The sequence below is a fragment of the Haplochromis burtoni genome, unplaced genomic scaffold (assembly GCF_018398535.1).
Source record: "Haplochromis burtoni strain Fernald_Lab_line unplaced genomic scaffold, NCSU_Asbu1 Contig_174, whole genome shotgun sequence".
NCBI lineage: Eukaryota > Metazoa > Chordata > Actinopteri > Cichliformes > Cichlidae > Haplochromis > Haplochromis burtoni.
Genome location: NW_024582535.1, coordinates 676,993 through 699,625, shown reverse-complemented (window position 1 = coordinate 699,625; position 22,633 = coordinate 676,993). Strand labels below are relative to the sequence as shown.

At 40.6% G+C, this 22,633-nt stretch overlaps 2 protein-coding genes across 2 annotated transcripts; both read left to right on the top strand.

The window, feature by feature from the left end:
* Positions 1-274: 274 nt before the first annotated feature.
* On the top strand, positions 275-16,602 carry prorp (protein only RNase P catalytic subunit). Its single transcript, XM_005933880.3, has 11 exons — positions 275-1,007; positions 1,086-1,224; positions 1,447-1,681; positions 2,221-2,519; positions 2,706-2,753; positions 2,843-2,975; positions 10,598-10,708; positions 12,492-12,643; positions 14,056-14,254; positions 14,346-15,473; positions 15,926-16,602. The coding sequence occupies exons 1-10, from the start codon at positions 602-604 to the stop codon at positions 14,475-14,477; spliced, it is 1,854 nt and encodes a 617-aa protein (XP_005933942.1). The 5' UTR covers positions 275-601; the 3' UTR covers positions 14,478-15,473; positions 15,926-16,602.
* psma6a (proteasome 20S subunit alpha 6a) lies at positions 15,334-22,586 on the top strand. Its single transcript, XM_005933881.2, has 7 exons — positions 15,334-15,473; positions 16,814-16,908; positions 17,035-17,116; positions 19,838-19,993; positions 20,562-20,740; positions 21,337-21,431; positions 21,768-22,586. The coding sequence occupies exons 1-7, from the start codon at positions 15,398-15,400 to the stop codon at positions 21,823-21,825; spliced, it is 741 nt and encodes a 246-aa protein (XP_005933943.1). The 5' UTR covers positions 15,334-15,397; the 3' UTR covers positions 21,826-22,586.
* The last annotated feature ends 47 nt before the right edge of the window (positions 22,587-22,633 follow it).

Sequence of the window (22,633 nt, the reverse complement as noted above, 5' to 3'; positions counted from 1 at the left end):
ACTCAATACTTATCCCGATTTAATCTCATATCTCCACAGTATGGCTCATTATCACTATTAACTCTATCACTCTGCATTTACTCCAGCTCTGCACATCGCCTATGTTCTTGAAAATTATCTGGACATAATATGATACAAAAGCTACATGTAAATAAAATAAATGTAAAAGTTAAATAAATATATAACTATAAAATATATAACTAAAATTATTCTCATGATCAATGGGTGATGACATTTCCTTTTTTATTTTGAAAAACCTGATACCTCACAAACGACGTTGTCTAATGTTGATGACGTCAGGTGTGCGACTCCATCCATGCCTTCTTGCGGGTGTGTTTTGTAGAGGGATATGAGCTGAGTGAGTTCCTCAGGCGCTGTATTTGTAGTTATTCAGATTTATGGACGAAACGAGAGCGTGAGAGAGCCTTTGAAGGACGCGTAGAAACAGGAAGGTGAGCTTCTGGTGTCACCTGCAGGCTCATGTAATTCACGTCATGTGTCAGCTGTGTGCTTAGTTTGTGTATGACAAATAAAACAGTTTAAATTTAAAGTGGGATTACAGCTGCTGTGCTCATAAATCATTCGCTATAATCATCCAAACATGGGCTCTACCTTCATACTGAAAGTCAGAACATCTCTAAAGTCCTCGCAGCTCTTTTTCCAACATGGACGTCCAGCTTTCTCCACATTACAGCCTCCCTGGGTTCTCTCTGTGTGCAGCAGAGAGCCCAGCCTCACCCTGGGTGTCAGACGGACACACAGAAGCAGCAGTGGACAAACTAAAGGGCAGAGTGGGGTTAGAAACAGCACCATCAGAAGCGGTGAAGAGGATGGTACAGTGAATGGAGGAGGAGATAAGAGGTCTGCTCCCCGGCAGAGGATCCATAAATCTGTGTTTGCTGCTGGAACGGCAAAGAGGACGGCGGATATACTGAGGAGGAGGGCGCCTCTGGTCTGTGAGTATAAGGATGAAGAGGAGCCTGAACGTAGGTCAGATAGGGGAGCAGGTGAGCATGCATCACCACCTCTCTTCAGATATTTAACAGCTCATGATGTGTTTGGATGACTATTTGGATGTTTTACAGGAAGGCTGCAGCCTCCTGAGCGACCGCTCCCTTCCAATGAGTGGAAGAAGCTGAAGGAGTCTCAGGGAAATCCACCTCGCTTTGAAATCCAAATGATGAAAGCTCTCTTCACCTCTGGGGGCGAGCTGGATGTTGCCAAGTAAGAGTTAAATGAAAGATTTAATTTGCTCTACGGTGATTAAACAGATACTGACTCTGGATGACTTCCAGTGGAGCTGTGAGGAACCTTAAAGGCATTTTAGATCAGTCGCTGTTCTAAAAGCTTCCTGAAAATCCTTCATTTAATCCAGAATGCTGCGGTGAGAGCATTAAAGGACTGAAAAAGCTCCATGTTACTTTCATTTAAAATCCTCCTCTTCAGGTCCCTGCTGACTTTTGTAGCCACGGAGACTGGCACACTGTCCTACGAGCTGCTACTGCGATACCTGACGCTGTGTGTGAGCAGCGGCCATGACGCTGAGGTGTTTGACGTCTATGACATCATGCGGGGAAGTTTCCCCTCTCTGGACACAGGAGCTTCCAGTCTTTTTATCAAAGCCTTCAGCCGGACGGCGAGGTGGAGGGAGGCTCTCAACATCCTGCAGGAGCTCAAGAAAGTAAGCAGTTTTTTTTAGGAGAAAATTAAACTAATGAAAAGTATTTCAGTGAGGGAAAAAATGCACTTTTAGTTTAGGCCAGAATTCATTACGTGTGTTTGTCATTTGCTAAGCTAAATATTAACCTAAAAGTTGTTTTTCTGAGGCTTAAAATTAATTTCTTACACTTTTTCACTCCTTTTTTTCCTGTTTGTCTATACAAACCAATTAGCCATGCTTCTGTTCAGTTCTGATAAACTTATAAATGTTCAATCGTAAACTTTCTCAACCTGAACAAACCTGAACCAGCTTGCTCGTGGGGGGGGGGTTCTATACTTTTGTGATTTTCTGTTTTCTTTGTGTTATTGTAGGGTCTTTACCTTAGAACGTAAAGCACCTTGATTCAAAGGTTGTCATTTATCATCTGCAGATGACGATGGTTGATTTCGTGATATTAGTGAGGTAGTTTTATATATTTCAGGTTGTTTCAAATGTGAGCGAGCTCACAGGTGAAGCTCGCTTTTCCTCCATAATCATCACCTGATTTTATTTACTAACAGACTTTTAGTCCATCACCACGCAACTATGGCGACGTCATCGCAGCTGCAATGCAGCACGGTGACACAAGCACTGCCTGGGCTCTTTATGATGAGCTAATTGACAATGGACTGAGTCCTCACCAGGAGACATGGGAGACTCTGTTTAAAGTGGCAGGGAAAGAGGAAGGAGAAGAGGGAACGAGTGTCATGTCACAGGCTGAACAGCAGGAGAGGCACCTGGGAATTCTGCTGCACATGAGGAACAACCAGATCTACCCTCAGCAGAGCCTCGCCAGCAGCATCAAGAGCTGGTTTGAGAGGTAGGACCGTGATAGGGATGCACATGCATGCAAAACAAATCCTGTTTCTTAAAATGTGATTTTTTTTTTTTAAAGCTTTGCTCCCCTGCATTTATTTTCAATGTGACGTGTATTAAAGGCAAACCTCAACATGTTGAACATAATCACTCTAGTGTATATTCTCCTTGTGCTCCTTCCCAAAATCAGCCTGACAGGACAGGAATGGACAGGCAGCTGGACGACCGCCACCCCAAAGTAATAAAAACCACTTCTGATGTATGTACGTACCTCCATTATGATAGTGTGTGTCATTTAAACATATATGTGTGTGTGCATGTGTTCAGGGGAGTATGTAGGAGTTGTGGGTCTGAGCTGGAGTCCATCCAGCTGACTGCTGAGGAGTACCAGCAGCTTAAAGACAGAGTGATGACAGACATCATTGAGGGACAAGATGTTTTCACCAAGACAACTCCAGAGGTAAAACGCACACATACACACAGGGACCTTGAACTTTAATTTATTATCATTTATTGTTATATTTAAGTGAAAAACAAACAGCTGTAAACATAAAGAAGCAGCCCGAAAAAAGAACATTCAAACATCCTGTAAGAGGGAGATGAGATTTTTCTTTGTACACCCCGTCACCACTAGGGGGAGTAGTGCTGCTGCCAGTTAGAGTGATTTAATGTGGGGGGAGGGGGTGTGATCAGAGAGGCATTTCGTTGTGTTTGTGGTTGTTCCTTTCATATTCCACAAAGGTCTGTGTAGACTCTGTAAATAAGGCTGCAAAGATAGGTTAACCACTCCAGTATTTTTAATGCCATTATCTCAACCCGTGAATTAAGTATTCACGTAATTTAACATAAAGAGACACAAGTATGTTTTAAAAACTTAATACAAACCTAAATTTTTTTTTCTTAATAATGTTTCCTTTCTTTCCTTTTTTCCGTTTGTCTCCTTTGACCTGTTACGTTCCTCCACCTCAGCTTTGCTGTTTTTGTTTCCTTTTGGTCGCTTTACTCTGTTTTTCTTTTACATTTGCTCATATTTTCTTTTCTACTCTTTTCTTCCTTTTCCTAGTTTTTTTTAGTAGAAAATTAGAAAATGCTAATATTACCACAATACACAAAATCTGTGTGAGTGTTTGTGAATGGTGTCATGTTGCCTAGCAACCACTTATCTTTGGGGCACAATGGTGTGTTTTTTGCAGTTGCGCACCCATAACACCTTATAAAACAGTTATACTGGTTTCATTTTACCGCAGTTTCTCATTTAGATCTGCAACACTTCTGTTATGCGTGATAAATTATGACCCCCATTGATGTTTTCTTTTTTCTAATTAAAAAAATAATAACAGTTCATTCATGTAGATGTTTGTAAAGTAAAATATTGAAACTAGATTTTTATGGCGCACTAGTTTCTCAGCTGTTTCCTTGCTGTCTTTTGCTAGATGGCGTCATTGTTACACCGGCTGGCACATCAAGCTGGCAGAGTCTGAGCTGGTCAAAAGAATAGATCTGTGTTTCAAGTTTTATAGACATTCTTAGGTGCAGTGAGGCAGCTGTTTGTCCCCCTGGTTCCAAGACTTTATTGATTATTTCCCTAAGCTGGGGTATATGACTCTGTGGTTAACTATTAAAAATCAGAGGAGGATACAGTTCTGTTATCACCTCATCCTTTGTGGTTTTCTGGCCTTTGCAGTTTTTTTTTAATGTTAATGGGACAGCCAGTCATCTGGAAGCTGTACTTTCAATTTCTGATTTATAGATAAGAATTACGTTAGATTATGCAAAACTTAAATCACAGCAGTTTTTTTGGCTTTATCCTGTAAATTTGGCCAAAATCAGACTCCAGACAATAAAAAATACATCGCAAAGGCCATTCTGCACTACAGAAGCAAGCACAAAGACCGTTAAAGTGAACATTTATTCTTAATGTGCAGGAAAAGCCAGTTGATTTTTGATCGGACCACAAATTAGCCCATACACTTTGCTCTAAAAGATTTTTTTTTTTTTTTTTTTAAAAAAAGGAAAATAACAAAAAAAAAGAAAACAAAAACCCATTTTTTTCCAGTTTTAGACATGACATGAGGTCATGTAATCACTGTTTGTGACTGGGAGGGGCCACATCCTGCCGCCTCAGTAGAATATCCCTCCTGGCTAACACCGAACAGAATGATAGCACCTGTCTTTTAGAGGCCAGTAGAAACGCCTCATTCCCACTGATGCCAAACAGAATAAGAAGGGGACAAGGGGGCAGCGTCTCATTGAGAATCCTGGACAGGTTATGGAAAACCTCTGTCCAAAACTGAACAAGACTGGGACAAGACCAGTACATGTGGATCAGTGAGGCTTCAGCAGTTTTGCATCTGTCACAATATGGAGAGATTTCAGGATGTGTGTTTGCATTCATTGCAATACTTAAAAACGAAGCTCTTGCCAATCGAACACTTTCCAGATAGTATTGCCAGTGAATCAAAAATTCATGGAACTTTACTGCATAATTTCATCAGTTTTGCTATAATGCAGCACCAAATTATGATGAAGCCTCCACCAGCTTTTACTCACTGTTGCTTTCTCTATAATAAGAAGTGCCCCAAGACTTGTGCACAGTATTTTAGGCCAGGTGAGGGACAAAAGTTGCATGAGATTGCATTGCGCAAAAAAAAAAAACCAACTAATTTTTATCAGATGTAGGCTCATATGAAAATGACCCAAAATAGAACACAAAAGATCAGATTCCATGTGGTTTGCGCTGTTCATGCTGTTGTGAAAAACCAGATATGAGTCACATGTAAGCCAGAAATATCATATGTGGGCTACTTTTGTCTGCAGAGTGAACTAGAGATTAAACAAGATGATTTAAACGACTGTGAGCCGGCAGTGAGCTTCACGAGACCCAGCCAGCACCTCTAAAGTTCACTAATTAACATATTATATGTTGTTTGCTTAAATTGTGCAGAAGCTGAACTATTTGCAGTGCAACAGACCAGTTTGCACGCAGACTCTTTTACTACCAATTCATGTTCGTGGAATACATGCAGAATGAGATTTGTCTTGCTGGATAAGCAAGGCAAGAGGCAGGGTACATGCTAGACGTGTCGCCAGTCTGCTGCAGGGCTAGCACAGAGACACATTCACATTTACACCTATGGGCAATTACTGTGTACCCTGCCTCTAGCCATATGGCTGCTGGGATAGGCTCCAGCCCACTGGTGACCATGAATTGGATGGCTGACAAAGGCCTTCTGTACAAAAGTAAGTCATGTGGGTTGGCCACAAGGTCAGTCTTCCTCTTTATTTCAGTGGAAGTTGCGAAGATGGTTTACATATTTACACAGCTAATTAAGTTTACTTTAGCTAATTGATTAAATTGAAGAAACAGGAAAATAACAGAGGTTGTGGTTTTTGCAAACACCCACCCAATTCAGAGCAAGGTGATTTAACTATTTAAAATTTCCACTCAATTTTCACATGAACTAAACAAATGAAGGGTGTATTTGTGAGCTTCAGAGGAAATAGGTGGACTTTGTTACCTGTGAACGTAGCCTGCATGGACATTTCCTCGCTGTCTTTGTGCTTGTAGCTTGATGTTGTGTATGTACGTGAGTTTCTTGGCAACAAAGTAAATGATCCCGTTTCCCATGAATTTATTTGTTTAAGGGGAATGTTTGGCTTTTTTTCTGCTTCGTGAATTTTCCAAGTAACATGAAATGAAAATGAGATCATTTACATGCGTTCAGCTGGATTCTTTATGTGACTGCAAATATGTAGACAGACAGCAGCAGACAGACAGCAGTGCACTTACAAACAAGCTTAAAACGCTGAATTATGACTGTGTTGTAAGAGCCTTATTTGCTGTGCATGCATATGTGCAGCGTCTGTGTCGAGAGCCAAGGTACAAGCTTTTCATTGGATTGGAATGTACTCCTTTTTTAATAATGCAATTAAAGTAAACATAAAATGAAGTTTATTTAAAAAAACAACAACTGGGCAACACCGGCAATGTGTGGTTAATAATATGACATATTTAAATTATTAAAATAGGGCTCGCTTTGCACATGTTCTTGTGTCTTTATCTGGCTCAGTTATAGTTGGTTCAATTAAGGGAATTTCCAGCATGCGGACGGCCATGTGAACGTAGCCCACAGCTACCTCCTGCTGAGCAGACAGACAGTTTAAATGAGCTTTGTTAATTCCCCATTTAAGGCAGTTTATTTCAAGGGCAAACAGAGTGCTTCAGAGGAGAGTTAAGCAACTCGTGAAGGAAGGAAAAGGGGTAGAAGGAGGGCATCAGCACAAAGGGGAAGAAAGGCAGCAGTTTGTTTCGGTCTTTGTTTGGTGATAACTAGTGCAAAAAACAAAGTGTCTGTTTACTTTTCAAATAGCACTCATATATGTTTAGATAGCAGAGGTCAAAGATTGACTATTAGAGCAGAGAATGCAACAACACATCCCTTTATCCACAAAGAGAGTCGCTGTGAATAAACTCTGAATGCACTAATCCTGTTTTTATTTTAAAACAATATTAACATTAGCATGATTTTAATGCAGAGCCTCGCTGTAGGAGCAATTTTTGGTTTGCTCATTTGTGTTTAAGCTTCTGGCCACCACTCAGTTATGAGTTTGACATGTACTGAGCCTAAAGTCAGACTTTTCAGTGTAACAGAGGTGGGTCTCTTTTAACCTGGTGAGATCACCACATTAGCTTATTCTGATTACATAAGCTGGTGCAGAGCAGGGTTTTTTTTAGTGATTAATGGAACATGATAATACTAACCTAGTACTAACTTGGTTAGTACTACGGGGCTACCTAAGTAACTACACCTTTCTAGTGCCCCTTTTGCATTTAGAACTGCCTGAATTCTCCCTTTTTCCACAACAGGGATGCAGATTTGTCAGCTTTACATCCAGCTTTAATACTCAAGTAGGCTGTGGTGTTTAAATAATGCTCAGATGGAACTAAGGGGCCAAAATTGTGTTGAGAAAATATCCCCCAAATCATTACACTACAACCACTGGCCTAAACCTTTGACAGGGCAGGATGGATCCATGCTTTCATGTTGTTCATGCCCTATTTTGATCCTACCGTTGGAAATCAAGACTTATTGGAACAGGGAATGTTTTTCCAGTCTTCTGTTGTCCAGTTTTGGTGAGCCTGTGTTAATTATAGCCTCAGCTTCCTGCTGTCTGCTGACAGAAGTGTCATCTGGTGTGATCTTCTGCTGCTGCAGCCCTTCTGCTTCAAGGTTTGACATGCTGTGGATTCAGAGAAGCTCTTCTATATTCCTTGGTTGTCATGAATGTTGTTTTTTTTTTTGTTCCCGCTGTTTCCTATCAACAGTCTGCTCATTTTGACCTCTGACCCCTGGCATTAAAAAGTCATTTTTATCCAGAGAGCTGCAGCTTACTGGATATTTTCTCTTTTTCGGATCATTCTCTGTAAACTCTCGAGATGATTGTGTGGGAAAATCCCATCCACACAAATACCTTTCTTCCTCATTCTGATGATTTGAATTTCTTGAACATCTTGGCCCTTTCTACATCCCCAAAAGCAATGAGTATCTTATGATTGTCAGGTTAGATATTTGTGTTAACAAGCAGTTGAACCGCTGTACCTACAAAAAAGAAATACTAGCAGATGAGCGTATATATACGAGGATGTGGTTTTTGTATCTGTTTTCTGGCGCGGCTACTTGTCCAAAATTTTTGTCTACTTGACAAAAAGTTTGATAAAGTGTTGTGGCTATAGTACGCTTTAACATAATGCGAAATAGCACAGTCTAGGCTGTGTTTTATGAAAAAGCAGATCGTTTGCTTCGTGCAGGTGCACATCATCATTAGTACTCATATAGTATTTCAACTACTGAACAATTCAATGCCTCCTTTGTTGCTTTTGTTGGTTTATGGCTCTACGGTCTGGACTTTTACTGCAGAGCTGTGCTGCTGGACTTTGCAGAATGTGGCTGCACAGTCCAGCAGCACAGTGGCTGGCTGAAAACGCAGTCAACATAAACCGGCTCTTTTAATCTTAAATATTTATTTGGTGCATAAGCAGATATAAAATGTAGACTCCAATCAAAATGTAAAGGGGGAAATGATGACAAGTGTCAGAAGTGAGATAACTGAGAAGTGAGATGAACTAAACTCAGCAGGAAGTTTTTTTTAAATAGTGTTTGAGCTGAAATTGATAGAGTTAATTATGTGCACACGACACAGCTCAGTGGGAATGGATATGTTTACAGAACCCTACTGTGCTTTGTGTAATAAAGGTGGCACTTAAGTGATACTATAAGCTTATGCATTTTTTATGAGTGTGTGTGTGTGTGTGTAGTCGTGTAATCCACAGCAGCACAGTGAGCTGGTTTCACATATCAGCTCTGGAAAGTCCCTGGATAATTATGCTGGACTTTGTCTTTCTCTTTTCTTCTCCTCATATTCTTTGCTCGTCTGCGGCTTTCGTTTATTGTCTTTCTTCCTTTTCTTCTTAATCAAACATTGCTGCAGAATGAATTAGTGAGTATGACGGGTGTGTTTAGGCAGTCAAAATTAATAAGAGCATAAATAAGAGCATGTGGCAGTTTAAAAAAAAAATCTAGATCGTGACATTAAAGACACTCATTTTAATGTGCGTTCATGATACTGTGGATGCAATCACGATTCACTCCAGGGGAATTCACAGCAGCCTATTTCCATATTGCTGTTGGTGAAAACTGAAAGCACTGACAGGTTCCCATGCAGGTTCAAAGCAGCTTTCCTGTTATGGCATAAAGCTGCCTCAGAGCTTTTACAAGTTTTGACCTGAGTGGTGCATAAAAATTATAAAATGTGGTGTGAAATTTATAAGAAATGCAAATTGAACAAATTCTGCATAGATGGAGCTTTTTACCTCCCCTGTGGTCTGCATGTCTTGGGTGTTATGAAAACAGCTGCAGATGTCCTTAGATTTCTGTGTAGTAAAGATAAGGGCTCACCAAGGGCTAACATATTAGTCTGACTAGTCTGAGGCAGCTTAAAAGGTAAAAACAAAACACGATTATCTATTATTGATAAGCGTTATTTGAATATGCTATTAAACTTTATGTTAACACAGAGGACTAGCTGGCACTCTGCCATCTGCCTGCTGGGAAGGAAAGTCCAGCTTGATTTATTACTGGCAGGCCTTTGATCAGTTGGTGAGAAAATCAGCCAACCATCAGCTCACAGGTGGAGCTCAGATACGCTCTTTGACTCAGTAGCAAACTAACCATCTATGATGTTGTTAGAAACCTCTGCAGATGTTTTCTGCACATTAACCGTGCTCTCGGGTCAAATTATCAATCGGAAACATTACACAGAGGGCAACTATGCTTTTTGCTGAACATAACATAGGCTTTACATAAACAATGGATGCAGCTACTGCGATGTCATCCACTGGTTTGTGACGCTTTTTGGCTCCTGTGTTGTTGTTGTTGTTTTGGAGCCACAATTGCTCATGCTTGATGAAGAGGTTATCGGCTAATTCTTGCAAACCTGCCACAAACTGTATGGGTGCAGGACACAGTTAGCTGCTAATTAGTTCAACTTAATAAAATATTAGAAATTAAATACTCTTGGATGAGCTTTAAGTACAAATGGACCGACGTTGGCTGCTTTTAGATGATCCCACACTGCTGTTTCATTGTGTTTTTCCTTTCCAGGTGTGCTTTTCCCCACTTGGGATCATTGTCATGCTGGGAACTCAAGCTAATGCTAATCAGATAACTTACACATGATTCTGCATGGTGGATTATAATCTCAGGGTACTTTTTTACATCATAATTTCATCAGTTTTGAAAAGATGCCTAACACCACTGCCTGAAATAACACTAAACCCCAATAGAGCCTCCACCATGTTTTACAGATGGCTGTAGACACTCGCTGTTGTACTTCTCTGATTTTCAGTGCTGCTTTTGTGTAAGTTTTTGTGAACAATTAAGTTAGATGCCTTTTGTGTCGTACCTGTTGTACCTTCATGGATCACTTTCTTTATAAAAACTCCTCACTGACTGTTATTTCCCTACATATCGCTCTCTTTACATATAATAATTCTTCTTCCTCTCTGTTTGTGTGTCTGTTCAGGAGCTGCAGCGGTTCAAGTTGTTTGTGAAGAGGAAGCCAGCCTTTGATGTGGTTGTAGATGGGCTTAATGTTGCAAATAGCAACAAGGACAAAAGCAAGCAGTCAGAGACAGTAAGAATATGCACAGGTGTACATGCATTAAAAGTGTGAGATGCAGATTTACCCACAGGGCAGACCCTGTGTGTAAATCCGCACTCACTCACACATAGTTACACAGTCTTGATTTTAGTGGTTTCTTCCTACATGCATATCTGTCCAACTCAGGGGCTTTTCTGCCAGTCACAGAATGAGTAAACCTGCAGTGTGTGTGTAGTTTTTTTTTTTTAGAGCATGCATTTGGGAGATGCACGTAAAACTGCCCAGTACCTGATTTTAACAGTAATGAGAGTACTTGTCAGCCTGCCTACATGTGTCTGTCAGGATGTGAGTGTGTGATGGCTTATTCTGCCCCAATTTTCTCACATATGTGGCTGCAAGACAAAGGAAAGTACAGACTGATGAGCCTATTTCCCTATCTAGTCATCTAGTTTGTGGGAAAGTTAAATAATTTATGAAAATAAATGCAAAAGAGATCGAAATTTACATCAAGCATATTATTCAAAGGAAACTGGAGGACAGCCGTACTGCTTCAATATGAATTACCTGCTGAATTCACTATTCAGAGTTCTGGATGACTGCTTACATGCCATCAGCTCACTGAGATGAAACAAGCTGAATGGCTGCAAATAGATAAACAGTGCATTGTGTATTTGCAGCTTGAACATCAGAAACTGTTTTATAAACAACATTTTTCACACATAGTTTTGAGAGACATTGCTGACAGTGAAGCTGAGATAAGAAACACTGGAAATGTTGGAAACATCGTTAAATATTTGTGAGCAGCCTGCAGCTTTGGCTGCTCTTTCCCGACTGCAAATATCAACAAATATTTACAAAGAAACAGCTTATTTAGACTTGTGAGATTGATCTTTGTAGAGACCGCAGCGTAACCTGCTCAAGTACCCGACAGCATTGCCAGCATTAATGTTTGTGTTAATTTATTTGTAGTTATGTCCTGGTTTTTTGTATACAGTGTCAGCCAATATAGATGCAAATAAAAGGCCAGGAGTCATGCAGTTTTCATTTTTCATGTTCTCATTTTATTGCTATTGTAAGACGAGCACGTGCAAGGCGAGTTGCAGATAAAAGTTTAAAAATGTTCCAGTGAAATCAGAGAATGTGGCTTCATAGTTTTCCATTTGTAGGCAGAAAACTATTCAATTGAAGTTAATTGTGTTAACTATAATTAACTTGGGAGTAGACGACTCTGACTGTCGAAACATTTAAAAGAGCAAATAAAACCCTAAATTGGCATTTCAGCCAATGCGTTCCTGTTTTTTACAGTCTGGCTATCTAAGGCTTGCTCAGCCATGACTAGTCAGTGCTACTCAGACTAGAAATAGAAACTATAAAGCTTCCAGTAACAAAGCATCTTGTCCGGTGGCTGCCAGTTCTTTAGATGTCTATTTGTAGAGATTAAAGAAGTAAACATTACTGCAGTACACAGACATTTTACTTCATTTTTATTGAGGCAATGAGCCTATGTAGGCTCACTCATAGGAAAATAAATACATAAATCATACATATGTAAAAATGCATGTGTATGTACATCCAAATGTATGTAATTTTTATATTGTATGTCTTTAATGACTCTTCCTGGACCTACACGTCTTTTCTAACTCCCAGCTTTTCCAGATGTAAAACGTATAACCCCCCCCCCCCAAAAAGCTCATGTGGGATCAGCTGCTTGCATTGTAGACCAAATCCAGGCCATCAGTTTAGTAATTATTTTTATTAATTAATGTTCTCGTTTTGAAAGTGAATATAAAGAAAGGCATATATTTGTGTGTTTCAGCTGCTGCTGGTGGTGTCAGAGCTCGTCGACCGTCAGGGCCTGAATGTCCTGGTGCTGGGAAGGAAACACATGCTGCGACCCTCCAGATCCTGGGACAGAAACAACATGAACCTCATCCAGCAGAAGGCCCACTGTTTCTTTACCGACAATATGTGAGCATCTTATGATAATAATAATGATAACGATAATATAAAAAGAACAGCATGAAATATGTTCCATTGGATAGACAGGAAACCAGTACTGGGAATGTTCCTGTTTACTAGTTACTCTGTAAAACGGTAATCAGTAACTATTTTTACTGCTTCATGAAAGTAATCGGTTGCATGATCTGTTTGTTTCACTGGAGCGCTACCTTCAGCATGCGCTGGGTGGTTAGCAGCCGGGATGAAAATGGTCGATTGCTCCTTCTGGTTTGGGGGGGGAGAGTTTGTGCCTCAAATGAGTTGAGGTGTCTCGGGATCTTTATTCACAATGATGCGAAGGTGGATTATAAGGTCGGCTGGAAGATGTAGAATCAGTAGAAATGTGGGCATTGTGTCAGACTGTCAGGGTAGGAAGAGAGCTGAAGTTTTATCCCTAGAATGCCTGCCAGGCTTGGAGATCGGAGGGAAGCCTGGAGTAGTGCTGCTGCTCCTTTGTGTTAATAGGAACCAGTTGAGGTGCTTCTCCCTCGTGCCTTCGCTTTGGAGGTTTTTGTTTTTTTTTCCAGCACATCCAACTGGAAGGATATCCAGACCTGGGAAGATCCCAGGAGGATCTGGAAGGCATTGCTGGGGAAACAGACAATTGTTGTATTATGGAAAATTGTTTTAAAAAAACATCTTTACGGACTGTAAATGTTTCATTAGCTTTCCTTTGTCATGTTAGAGCAACATTGCATATTTAGCACTGAGAGTTGTTGCTTTCGGCTGGTCTCAGGCTGGCTAGTAGCAAGATTCACTGATTCACACACAGATGCAGAAATGGCTCCTTGAATACCATCTTCTCAAACTATCTTGCTGACCTTCTTTGTCCTGGAATAGGCCAAAGCGGGACATTCCTGCATGGTGAGTAGATGCAGACCAACAGAGTTTTTACATTTAAGCTTAAGTGATGTCTGTCTTGGCTTGAAGACATTGTCTCAACAAGCACTGTGCAAACCTACAATGCAATCTGTCTATACAGCCACAGCTTGTGGCTCTGGAGCCTCTGGAGAGATTAAATCTGTTGGCTGGGTTGATAACACCTTGGTGTCCCTCCAAAATAGCTGGAGGAGGTGGCTGAAGAGAGGGAGTTACTATTCTTGACCCGAATAAGCAGCAGAAAATGGATAAATGTAACACCTTAGAAATTTATTTGTTTTGTGATGTGTTTAAGTTGATGGTAATACCTGCCTGTTTAAAAGGCAGCACACAAGCAAAAAAAAATGTCATTAAAAATCATCCAAGAATCAAAAGATCCTCTTTAAATGTGTTTGTGGGTGCTGCAACACAATCTGGGTGGCTGACATATATAGGAAACCATAACACAGACTAAGAATTCAGATGTAGAGCTCTGCTTATTTTCTGCATTTTGTGCTTTTCAGTTCAGAGGATGACCCCTTCTTGTTGTACGCTACTTTGCACTCTGGGAACCACTGTCGGTTTGTAAGCAGGGACCTGATGAGGGACCACAAGGCCTGCCTGCCAGATGGAGCCACCAAGCGGCTCTTCTTCAAGTGGCAGAGAGGGCACCAACTGGTGGTGGACGGGCACGTCACAGCGGGCAGGAGGGTCCGATTTCAGGTGGAGAATGAGACCATGAGAAGAGAGGGTCAAGGCTCAAAGAAGGAAGCATCACAAAATTAACTCTGTTTTCGTTTGTGTGTTTTCCCAGAGTATTCCCAGCTATGACACCATTGTCCAAACCTCAGGAGGAAAGTCATGGCACATCCCTTATGATGAAACAGAGGACAGGAGCACCTATGAAGTACCACAACACTGGCTGTGTCTCAACAAAAAGCTCTGAAGACTGTCTTTTTTTACAGTTTGGAATATAAAAAAAATGCTGGTACTGAAGACTTTTAATAAAACTGTGGACCTGTAAATAAACATTTACCATCACTGCAGTGTCTGTACTGTTTTAATCATATTTCAATTTAATATGATTAAATATTAGATAATAGGTACAGCCAGATCCATGGATATTTGAACAAGATGTACAACAAATGTAATTTTTCAAATTTTGGCTATGTGCATCCACTAACATTGGACTTTAAATAAAACAATTAAGATGTGATCGAAGTGCAGACTTATTACATTAACTGCTTAGGATTTACAGCTATTTTTATACACAGTCCCCCATTCACAGAAATACAATAAATAAATATCTCATATCCTGCTTGGAACAATTTGGTTTTTACTCAGAATATAAACCAAATACAAAAACCCAAACACTTTCTTTTAAAAATATTAACCAGAAGAAAAAAAATCTAAGGAAGTACAACTTTAATTGTGCAGCACAAGTTTGAATATAATTTGAATTTTCTCAAGTTTCCAGAATCTATTCATACACACAATCTCTTGGGAAACATTCCTTCTTAAAGGTCAAACGGGAAAAGAAAGCAAATCTAACAATCTTCATCTGTAGCTGGTGAAAAGGCCTTTTAGGAAAGAACTTTTAGGTTTTGTCTTTACTCCAAAAAGAAAATTGCACAAACGTCATATTCTGTAATTGTCAAGAAATATATTTTGATATTGTTACGAATACACCACCTGATTGAACTACTTGTTAAAAATAAAAATACAAAAACTACAGACAGTTGACCCGGATATGAAAGCTCTCGTCTGCTTCCGGTGCAGAATCGTGCCATGTTTTGCTTCTGTTTTTACCTCAGTTTAGTTTCAGATTCGGTCTAGACCACTTTACCTCAATTATTTCCTGCCGTCATGTCCCGGGGGTCGAGTGCGGGGTTTGACCGGCACATCACCATCTTCTCCCCGGAGGGAAGGCTCTACCAAGTCGGTCAGTAATAAGAGAACCGAACAGAACCTTAACCTGCTCTGTCATCACTGCCTGCTAGCAGGCTAACAGCAGCTACTCACAAAGCTCAAGGCTGATTAAATATGTCACCACAGGGCAGTGTGGCAAGAAAATAGCTATTATGAAAATTAATTAAATGTATTGAGGCAGTTAATCCGACTTAACGGAGCAACTAATGAGTCATATCATTAAAGCAAAACATTTCAGTTAGCTGCAATTATAGACTAGTAAAAGCTAGCTAATAATGTATAAAGGGGACTAAATTAAACGTTAGTTCTAGCTTAAGGTCCATACGGCCGGCAGGACCACGCATGCGCATGTGTTTATATGAGTATTGTTTTTATTCTAACAGCATCTCTCTAAAATTCTTAAAGCAGGGGAGTCGAACATGCAGCATGCATTAATGTGCATTAGTCATTTTTGTTCTTTTGCAGATCCACATCTCACCCTGTCGCTAGCATCCTACTCTGTCACACCAGATCTCTGCATGTCTTCTGTCACTGCATCCATGAATCCTCTCTGAGGTCTTCCTCTTTTCCTCCTGCCTGCTAGCTCCATCTTCAGCATTCTTTGTCCAATGTATCCACTATCTCGCCTCTGTACATGTCCAAACCATCTTAGCATTGCCTCTCTGACTTTGTCGCCAAACCACAGTCTGAGCTGTCCCTCTGATGTACTCATTTTTAATCTTCTGGGATGAAAATATGAGCATCTCCAGCTCTGCCACCTCCAGCTTGGCCCATTTTTTCAGTGCCACGTCTCCAAATTATACATCACAGACAGATAACAAAAAATTCAACAAATAACTGTAGTTTGGAAACTGAACTACAAGAACTTGTAAACAAAATTTCAAATTAATAGAAAGAAAAACACAAAATCATAATAACTCTAATAAATTATAAAGCGTTAATTTGTGTTTCTATTTAAAGGCTAAGTGAAACAAGGAAACTGTAAGCAAATGTAAAGAACTGAATAACATATAACAAATAGTTTCCTCATTCTCTTGTGTGAGTTATAATTGCTTTCAGTTCAATCATGAAGATATGGAAATATTTTGTCAAAAGAATCTGACATCGATGTGTTAGCACTGAAGAAAGAGAAGAAGCAAAATGAAAAAGAAAATAAGTAAAAGGTGCCTTTCTTTATCAGCACCTCAAAGAGTGATGTATTTGTGACACCAGGAAGTGAAATTTACAGGTCATTTAACAATCATCATCAATTTACTGATAAGAAGAACAAGTAGCTAGCTTGTTACTTTTTTAAAATGTTCAGTCATGAAGTTTGTGTATATTTCATTTTGCCTGCCTCTCTTCACTCTTCAGAGTATGCCTTTAAAGCGATAAACCAGGGCGGACTGACCTCTGTGGCCGTCAGAGGGAAGGACTGTGCTGTAGTCGTGACGCAGAAGAAAGTTCCTGTGAGTTTGCGTTTCTTTCACATTCGTGTGATCCGATTCCTAAAACGACATTTTGATTGGTGTATCGATGGTGGCCCGTGTGGCGAGTTCATCTGTTAGGGGCGCCTTTCTTTGTGTCTTCCTCAGGACAAGCTCCTGGACGCTGCGACAGTCACACACCTGTTCAAAATCACAGAGAACATAGGATGTGTTATGACCGGCATGACTGGTAAGCAGCAGGAAGCTTATTATCTACTCTTATTATGGGGGACAATGTTAAGCTTTTTTTCTCCAGTCTTCTTTGTTTCTTTTGTATAAAATAATAAGAAAATGGGCTGATTTGGCCCTGATGCAGCCTCCAGTGTATTAGCAGAGTTGTGATTTGGAGTTAAGGTAACAGATATACTCTATATTGCCAAAAGTATTCACTCACCCATTTGAAATCAAGGTGTTCCAATCACTTCTATGACCACAGGTGTAAAAAATCTAGACATGCAGACTGCTTCTGCAAACATTTGTGAAAGAATGAATCGCTCTCAGGCGCTAGTCTTGGTAATATAGTGTAACTGAAGTTGCAATATACTCTCCTCATGATGTTGCAGCCGCACATTTTAGTTATCCTCTTCTTTCCTGCAGACTATTCAGAGTTACTGAGTTACAAATTATACTTCAAATAATGCAAACTTTTTCAGTGGCAAGCAGCTGAGCTTGCAGAAGAACACAAGACATTTCCAGAAACTGCACATAAACACTTGCTTGACATTTGAGACAGAGTGTATAAAAAAAAAATGTGTTTTTTCAGTCGACAATAAAGGTTGTAGAACAAGGAAGAGCAGATTTAAGTACAGGAAAAAGACAAGACAAACAGCGCTGTATGTGAGTAAACAGATGAGGGTCATGTGAAGCTTACATCTGTTTCTGTTTGTGGGTTTTATTTAAGAAGCGGCAGTGTTTAATATGAAAACTCAGGTCTGTCATTAAAGTGCCAGATTTAGTCACACATACATATATTCATCAATAATCTGTGGCAGGTTTATGGTTTATATTAAAAAAAACCATTTAAGATGAAACTGCACACAAGGACTGAACACTAATAGAATAATAACATAACAGTGGGTAAAAGTCGCATGATGAAATCACACACTAAAGTACAAATGAATGGAAAAAATAATGAGACTGATTATTCCTGGTAAGCAGTGTCTCATCTGACTTATGTTCCACAACAGATGCTTGTACTGGAAAAACTGCTGATATGTGCAATTAAAACTAAACCACAAAGGTTGTACTGCTTCTTCTCCTGCTCCAGCACATCCTGGAGATTCCCAGTCTCGGGGCTGATGAAACCTTTAAGAGCAACATATTAAGACAACAAGTTAATGTCAGCCTCTGCCTACATAAAGTTTGATTTCATCTAATCATGAATCGGCAGTGGCACAGCTGGATGTGTACCAACCCAGAAAAACAATCAACAACACTGTGATCGATCTGCTTGGTAGTAAACGTGCTGTGTAAACACAGAAAATTAGAAAAATTAAAGATACTTTATTGATCCCACAAGAACAGAAATTCAAATAGTGTAATAAAAACAGCACGGTTAGAAGTATACAAGCCCATAATGAAGGCATTATTATGTTAGGTAGCACAAAATTTTATATACAACAGTTATCCATCCATCTTCTCCCACTTATCCAATTCACAGAGAGGGCCTGGAGCCTATCCTAGCGAGAAGTACATCCTGGTCAGGGCGCCAGTCTGTTACAAAGCTCACACAGAGTGACAACCATTCACACTCACATTCAAACCTAGGGGCAAATTAGAACTACCAGTTAACCTTATCCATGTAACTCCAAAGACTGGTAGATAGCCAACCTCTTGCCGCACACTAAACAATCTGAGCTTCCTCAGAAAGTAGAATCTGCTTATCCCCTTCTTGTACACTGCATCACTGTTGGTCCTCCAGTGCAGTCTGTCACTCAAGTTTACACCAAAGTACCTGTAGCTGTCCACATGATGTTAAGTCAACCCACATCTCTTTTGTGTTGCTGACATTCAGGAGGAGGATTGACGTCTCTGGCTATAATATTATTAACTGTAATGCAATAATAGCAGTGTAGACATGGCATTTTCTCTTTTTCAAAGCTCTAGCAGTCCATGTAAGCACTCAGCCAGGAATATGCTCGAACACACAAGTGTAAGTGCCCACTATGGCGTAGCTCTGTGTTGATTCAACAAAGCTAAGCTGGAAAATAACTAACCTGTAACCTTAAAAAGAGGTGGTAGAAGAACTCTTAATCAGAAGGTCCAGAAAGTCCCCACCATACAGTACTCCCTCGTTAGGTATAGATGTGATCCTGAGCTTATAGCCTTGTCTGTTTCCATTTACAGATTAAAGCTACAATAACTATTCCTAGTAAGCAATGTCTCATCTGACTCATCTCATGATCCACAACAAACCCTAGTATTGGAAAAACAATGCTGATGTATACAATTAAACTAAGCTTCCTGTTAAGACACCTAGCTCTTAAAAAGGTTGGCAGAAAGCTACCTCTAAGAGCCTGCTACCACTTCCAATGAGACCAACTTACCATATCATACCAGCTGTTAATTTTTTAAAAAGTCAAAGCACTTAAATAATTCTGGCCTCCAGCCCAAGTTACAGCTTCATCTGACCAGACTGATCCTGGATGAGCCCTCAATTTTTACAGAGGGAGACCACATGAGCTGTAACTAAAAATGTTTATATTACACAACTAAACAGAACTGAAACACAAATGAACATAGTCGGATCTCCTGCAGGGAAATGCCTGACCCGAGGGCTGTATCACTTCAAAGTAATTCATTTATTAAAACAAGCCCGTGTCCCATTAGTGAGAGAGCAAATGTTTTAAATGGCAGTTTAAAGTGATGTGAGCTGCTGTGACATGATTTTCTTTCCCTTCCTTCTGTCCAGCTGATGGCAGGTCTCAGGTGCAGCGTGCACGGTACGAGGCGGCTAACTGGATGTACAAGTATGGCTACGAGGTGCCCGTGGACATGCTGTGCAAACGCATGGCCGACATCTCCCAGGTTTACACCCAGAACGCAGAGATGAGACCGCTAGGCTGCTGTACGTAATTTGTGTTAGTGTGTGTGTGTTTGCATTTTGATATCACTCCATGTATTAAAACTGAAATTGAAACTTTTTTCAGAGCATTTTCTTAATGTCTGCAAGCTTCAGTTTACACAATATTTTGAAATCTGATGCAGAAAGTTGTTAAATTTCTCCTTTTTTTTGCGTGTCTAAAAATGTGGTGTGCAATGGGGCGATCGTGGCTCAAGAGTTGGGAGTTCGTCTTGTAATCGGAAGGTTGCCGGTTCGAGCCCCGGCTCCGACAGTCTCGGTCGTTGTGTCCTTGGGCAAGACACGTCACCCGTTGCCTACTGGTGGTGGTCAGAGGGCCCGTTGGCGCCAGTGTCCGGCAGCCTCGCCTCTGTCAGTGTGCCCCATGGTGGCTGTGGCTACAATGTAGCTTGCCATCACCAGTGTGTGAATGGGTGGATAATTGTGTATAGTGTAAAGCGCTTTGGGGTCCTTAGGACCAAGTAAAGCGCTATACAAATACAGACCATTTGCCATTTTATATGACTTCTTTCTTTTCTTTTTTGTCCTCTCCTGTTTTCATTCCACCCTGCAGGTATGATAGTGATCGGGATTGATGAGGAATTGGGCCCACAGCTGTTCAAGTGCGATCCAGCCGGCTACTACTGCGGCTTCAAGGCCACGGCAGCCGGAGTGAAACAGACAGAGGCCACTAGTTTCCTGGAGAAGAAAGTGAAGAAGAAGCTGGACTGGACTTATGAGCAGACTATAGAGGTAAAATACACCAGAATACACAAAATAATTCCATATTCTTTTCTGTTGCACTGGAATTTTGTCCAAAAACGGCCCGGTAACGATGAAGGCTGCAGGGCGTTTCCACCCTATGGAGCTTCGGGAATGTTGGGGATTTTACAGGATACTTTCTGGACAGCCGAGTAAGGGGAGTTAGGTGATTTTTATTGACGTATCAGGAAATGTGTGTGAATTTTATAGCTGTGACTATGTGGGGTAATTTCAGTGAATTGCTTGGTGTTTTCCAAGCCAGTTGACGTTAGGGAAGGTTGTTGATTTTTGGAAAAAAAATTCAAACAAGCCCTGTTGGAGTTAGAAATCAGTCTCTGAATGGTTTCCTGTGGTCTCTGAATCAAAAAGATACTGACTTATTGAAACCCTCTTTAATATGGTAAAGTCTTTATATCAGAGGTGGGTACATGAGAAACTGGGACTGTTGTCTTCCATTAGCTGAACTCAGTTGCCCACCCCTCGTATGTATGTATGTATAATAAATGCATATATAATAACTTTTTTCTTTTACTTTAATTTTCTGTATCATGTTTAAATATGAAGTTCTCCCCTTTGTCTCCAAACAGACGGCTATCTCATGCCTGTCTACTGTTCTGTCCATCGACTTCAAGCCCTCAGAGCTAGAGATCGGAGTCATCACGGCACAAGAGCCCAAATTCAAGTGAGTGTTTTTCTGAAATAAAGCTTCTCGATAGCTTTGAGTAAGAACGTGATCTTGAGTCAGCCACTGCATCAAATTAGTTTTGATGCAGTGGGCCGTTGCTGATTAAAAAGTTGAAAGCGTTAAAACGCCGGTAATGTGTCGGCTGTGTTGTGTTATTGCTAAATAATTTGAGAAAAAAAGGCCGGTGTTGTAATGGAAATTCCCTAAAACTAAAAACAGCTAGAGGTTGAGATCAAAGCAAGGACTTACATGTGGAGCTTGTTCTCGATATATCCGTATGTGTGTTGGCAGAATGAAAAAGTATGACCGTATAACTGTGCGTTTGTGTTCCAGGATTCTGTCAGAGGCTGAAATCGATGCTCACCTGATGACTTTGTCTGAGCGGGAGTGAAGCGGTTTTATAAGAACGGATGATAAACAGTAAAAAACATCAACACACAAAATGTCTCAGCTGGAAGGAAGATGAAGGAGGAGCTGGTATCATCTTCTTCAAAAAGAGATGAACAGTAACAGATAACCCCACCCCCACCCCTCCATGCTATCTGGTCACAAACAGGACATGATATTATCCATGTACCCAAACCCCTGCCCCCTCCTGTGTTTTCCTTCTGCAGCCAGCTGCTAAATGTCTCAGATCGTGGACGGGACATTCAGATCAGTCCCTGACGTGACACATAAAGTGTGACGTGGCAGCTGATGTGACAGACGGCCGCAGCGCAGCAGCTCAGCCTGAATGACTTCACCTAATGAGTGTGACATGAGCAGATTGGAAGGTGGAGGTGTGGTAACACTACAACTTACAGCACAATACCTCTTAAATGTGGACTCAGTGGTCCTGTAGCTTCACTGTGCTCGGCAGTGCTTCCTGACCATCTTTTCTCAGGGCTACCACTTACATATGTGTCTCTCTTCTTCAGTGTTTAAGCTTTCCCCTCTGCACTGTCTTCAGTTTCAGGATGAAATTCATGCTCTGTACTCGATGATAACCCAGGGAACAGCTGTGGGAATTCTCCTACAGCAGCGGGTCATTGTCACACCCCTGTTTAAATCTGCTCAGGTCACTAGAAAGCTGGTGTTTTGATCTACCTGCCCTTCTGCTGCAGCTGCTGTACATTTCCACACTTCTATTAAACACACTTTTTATTTAACACAGGTGTTTGATTCTCTGCGCACATTCATTCCTGTCTGACGGCTCTTAG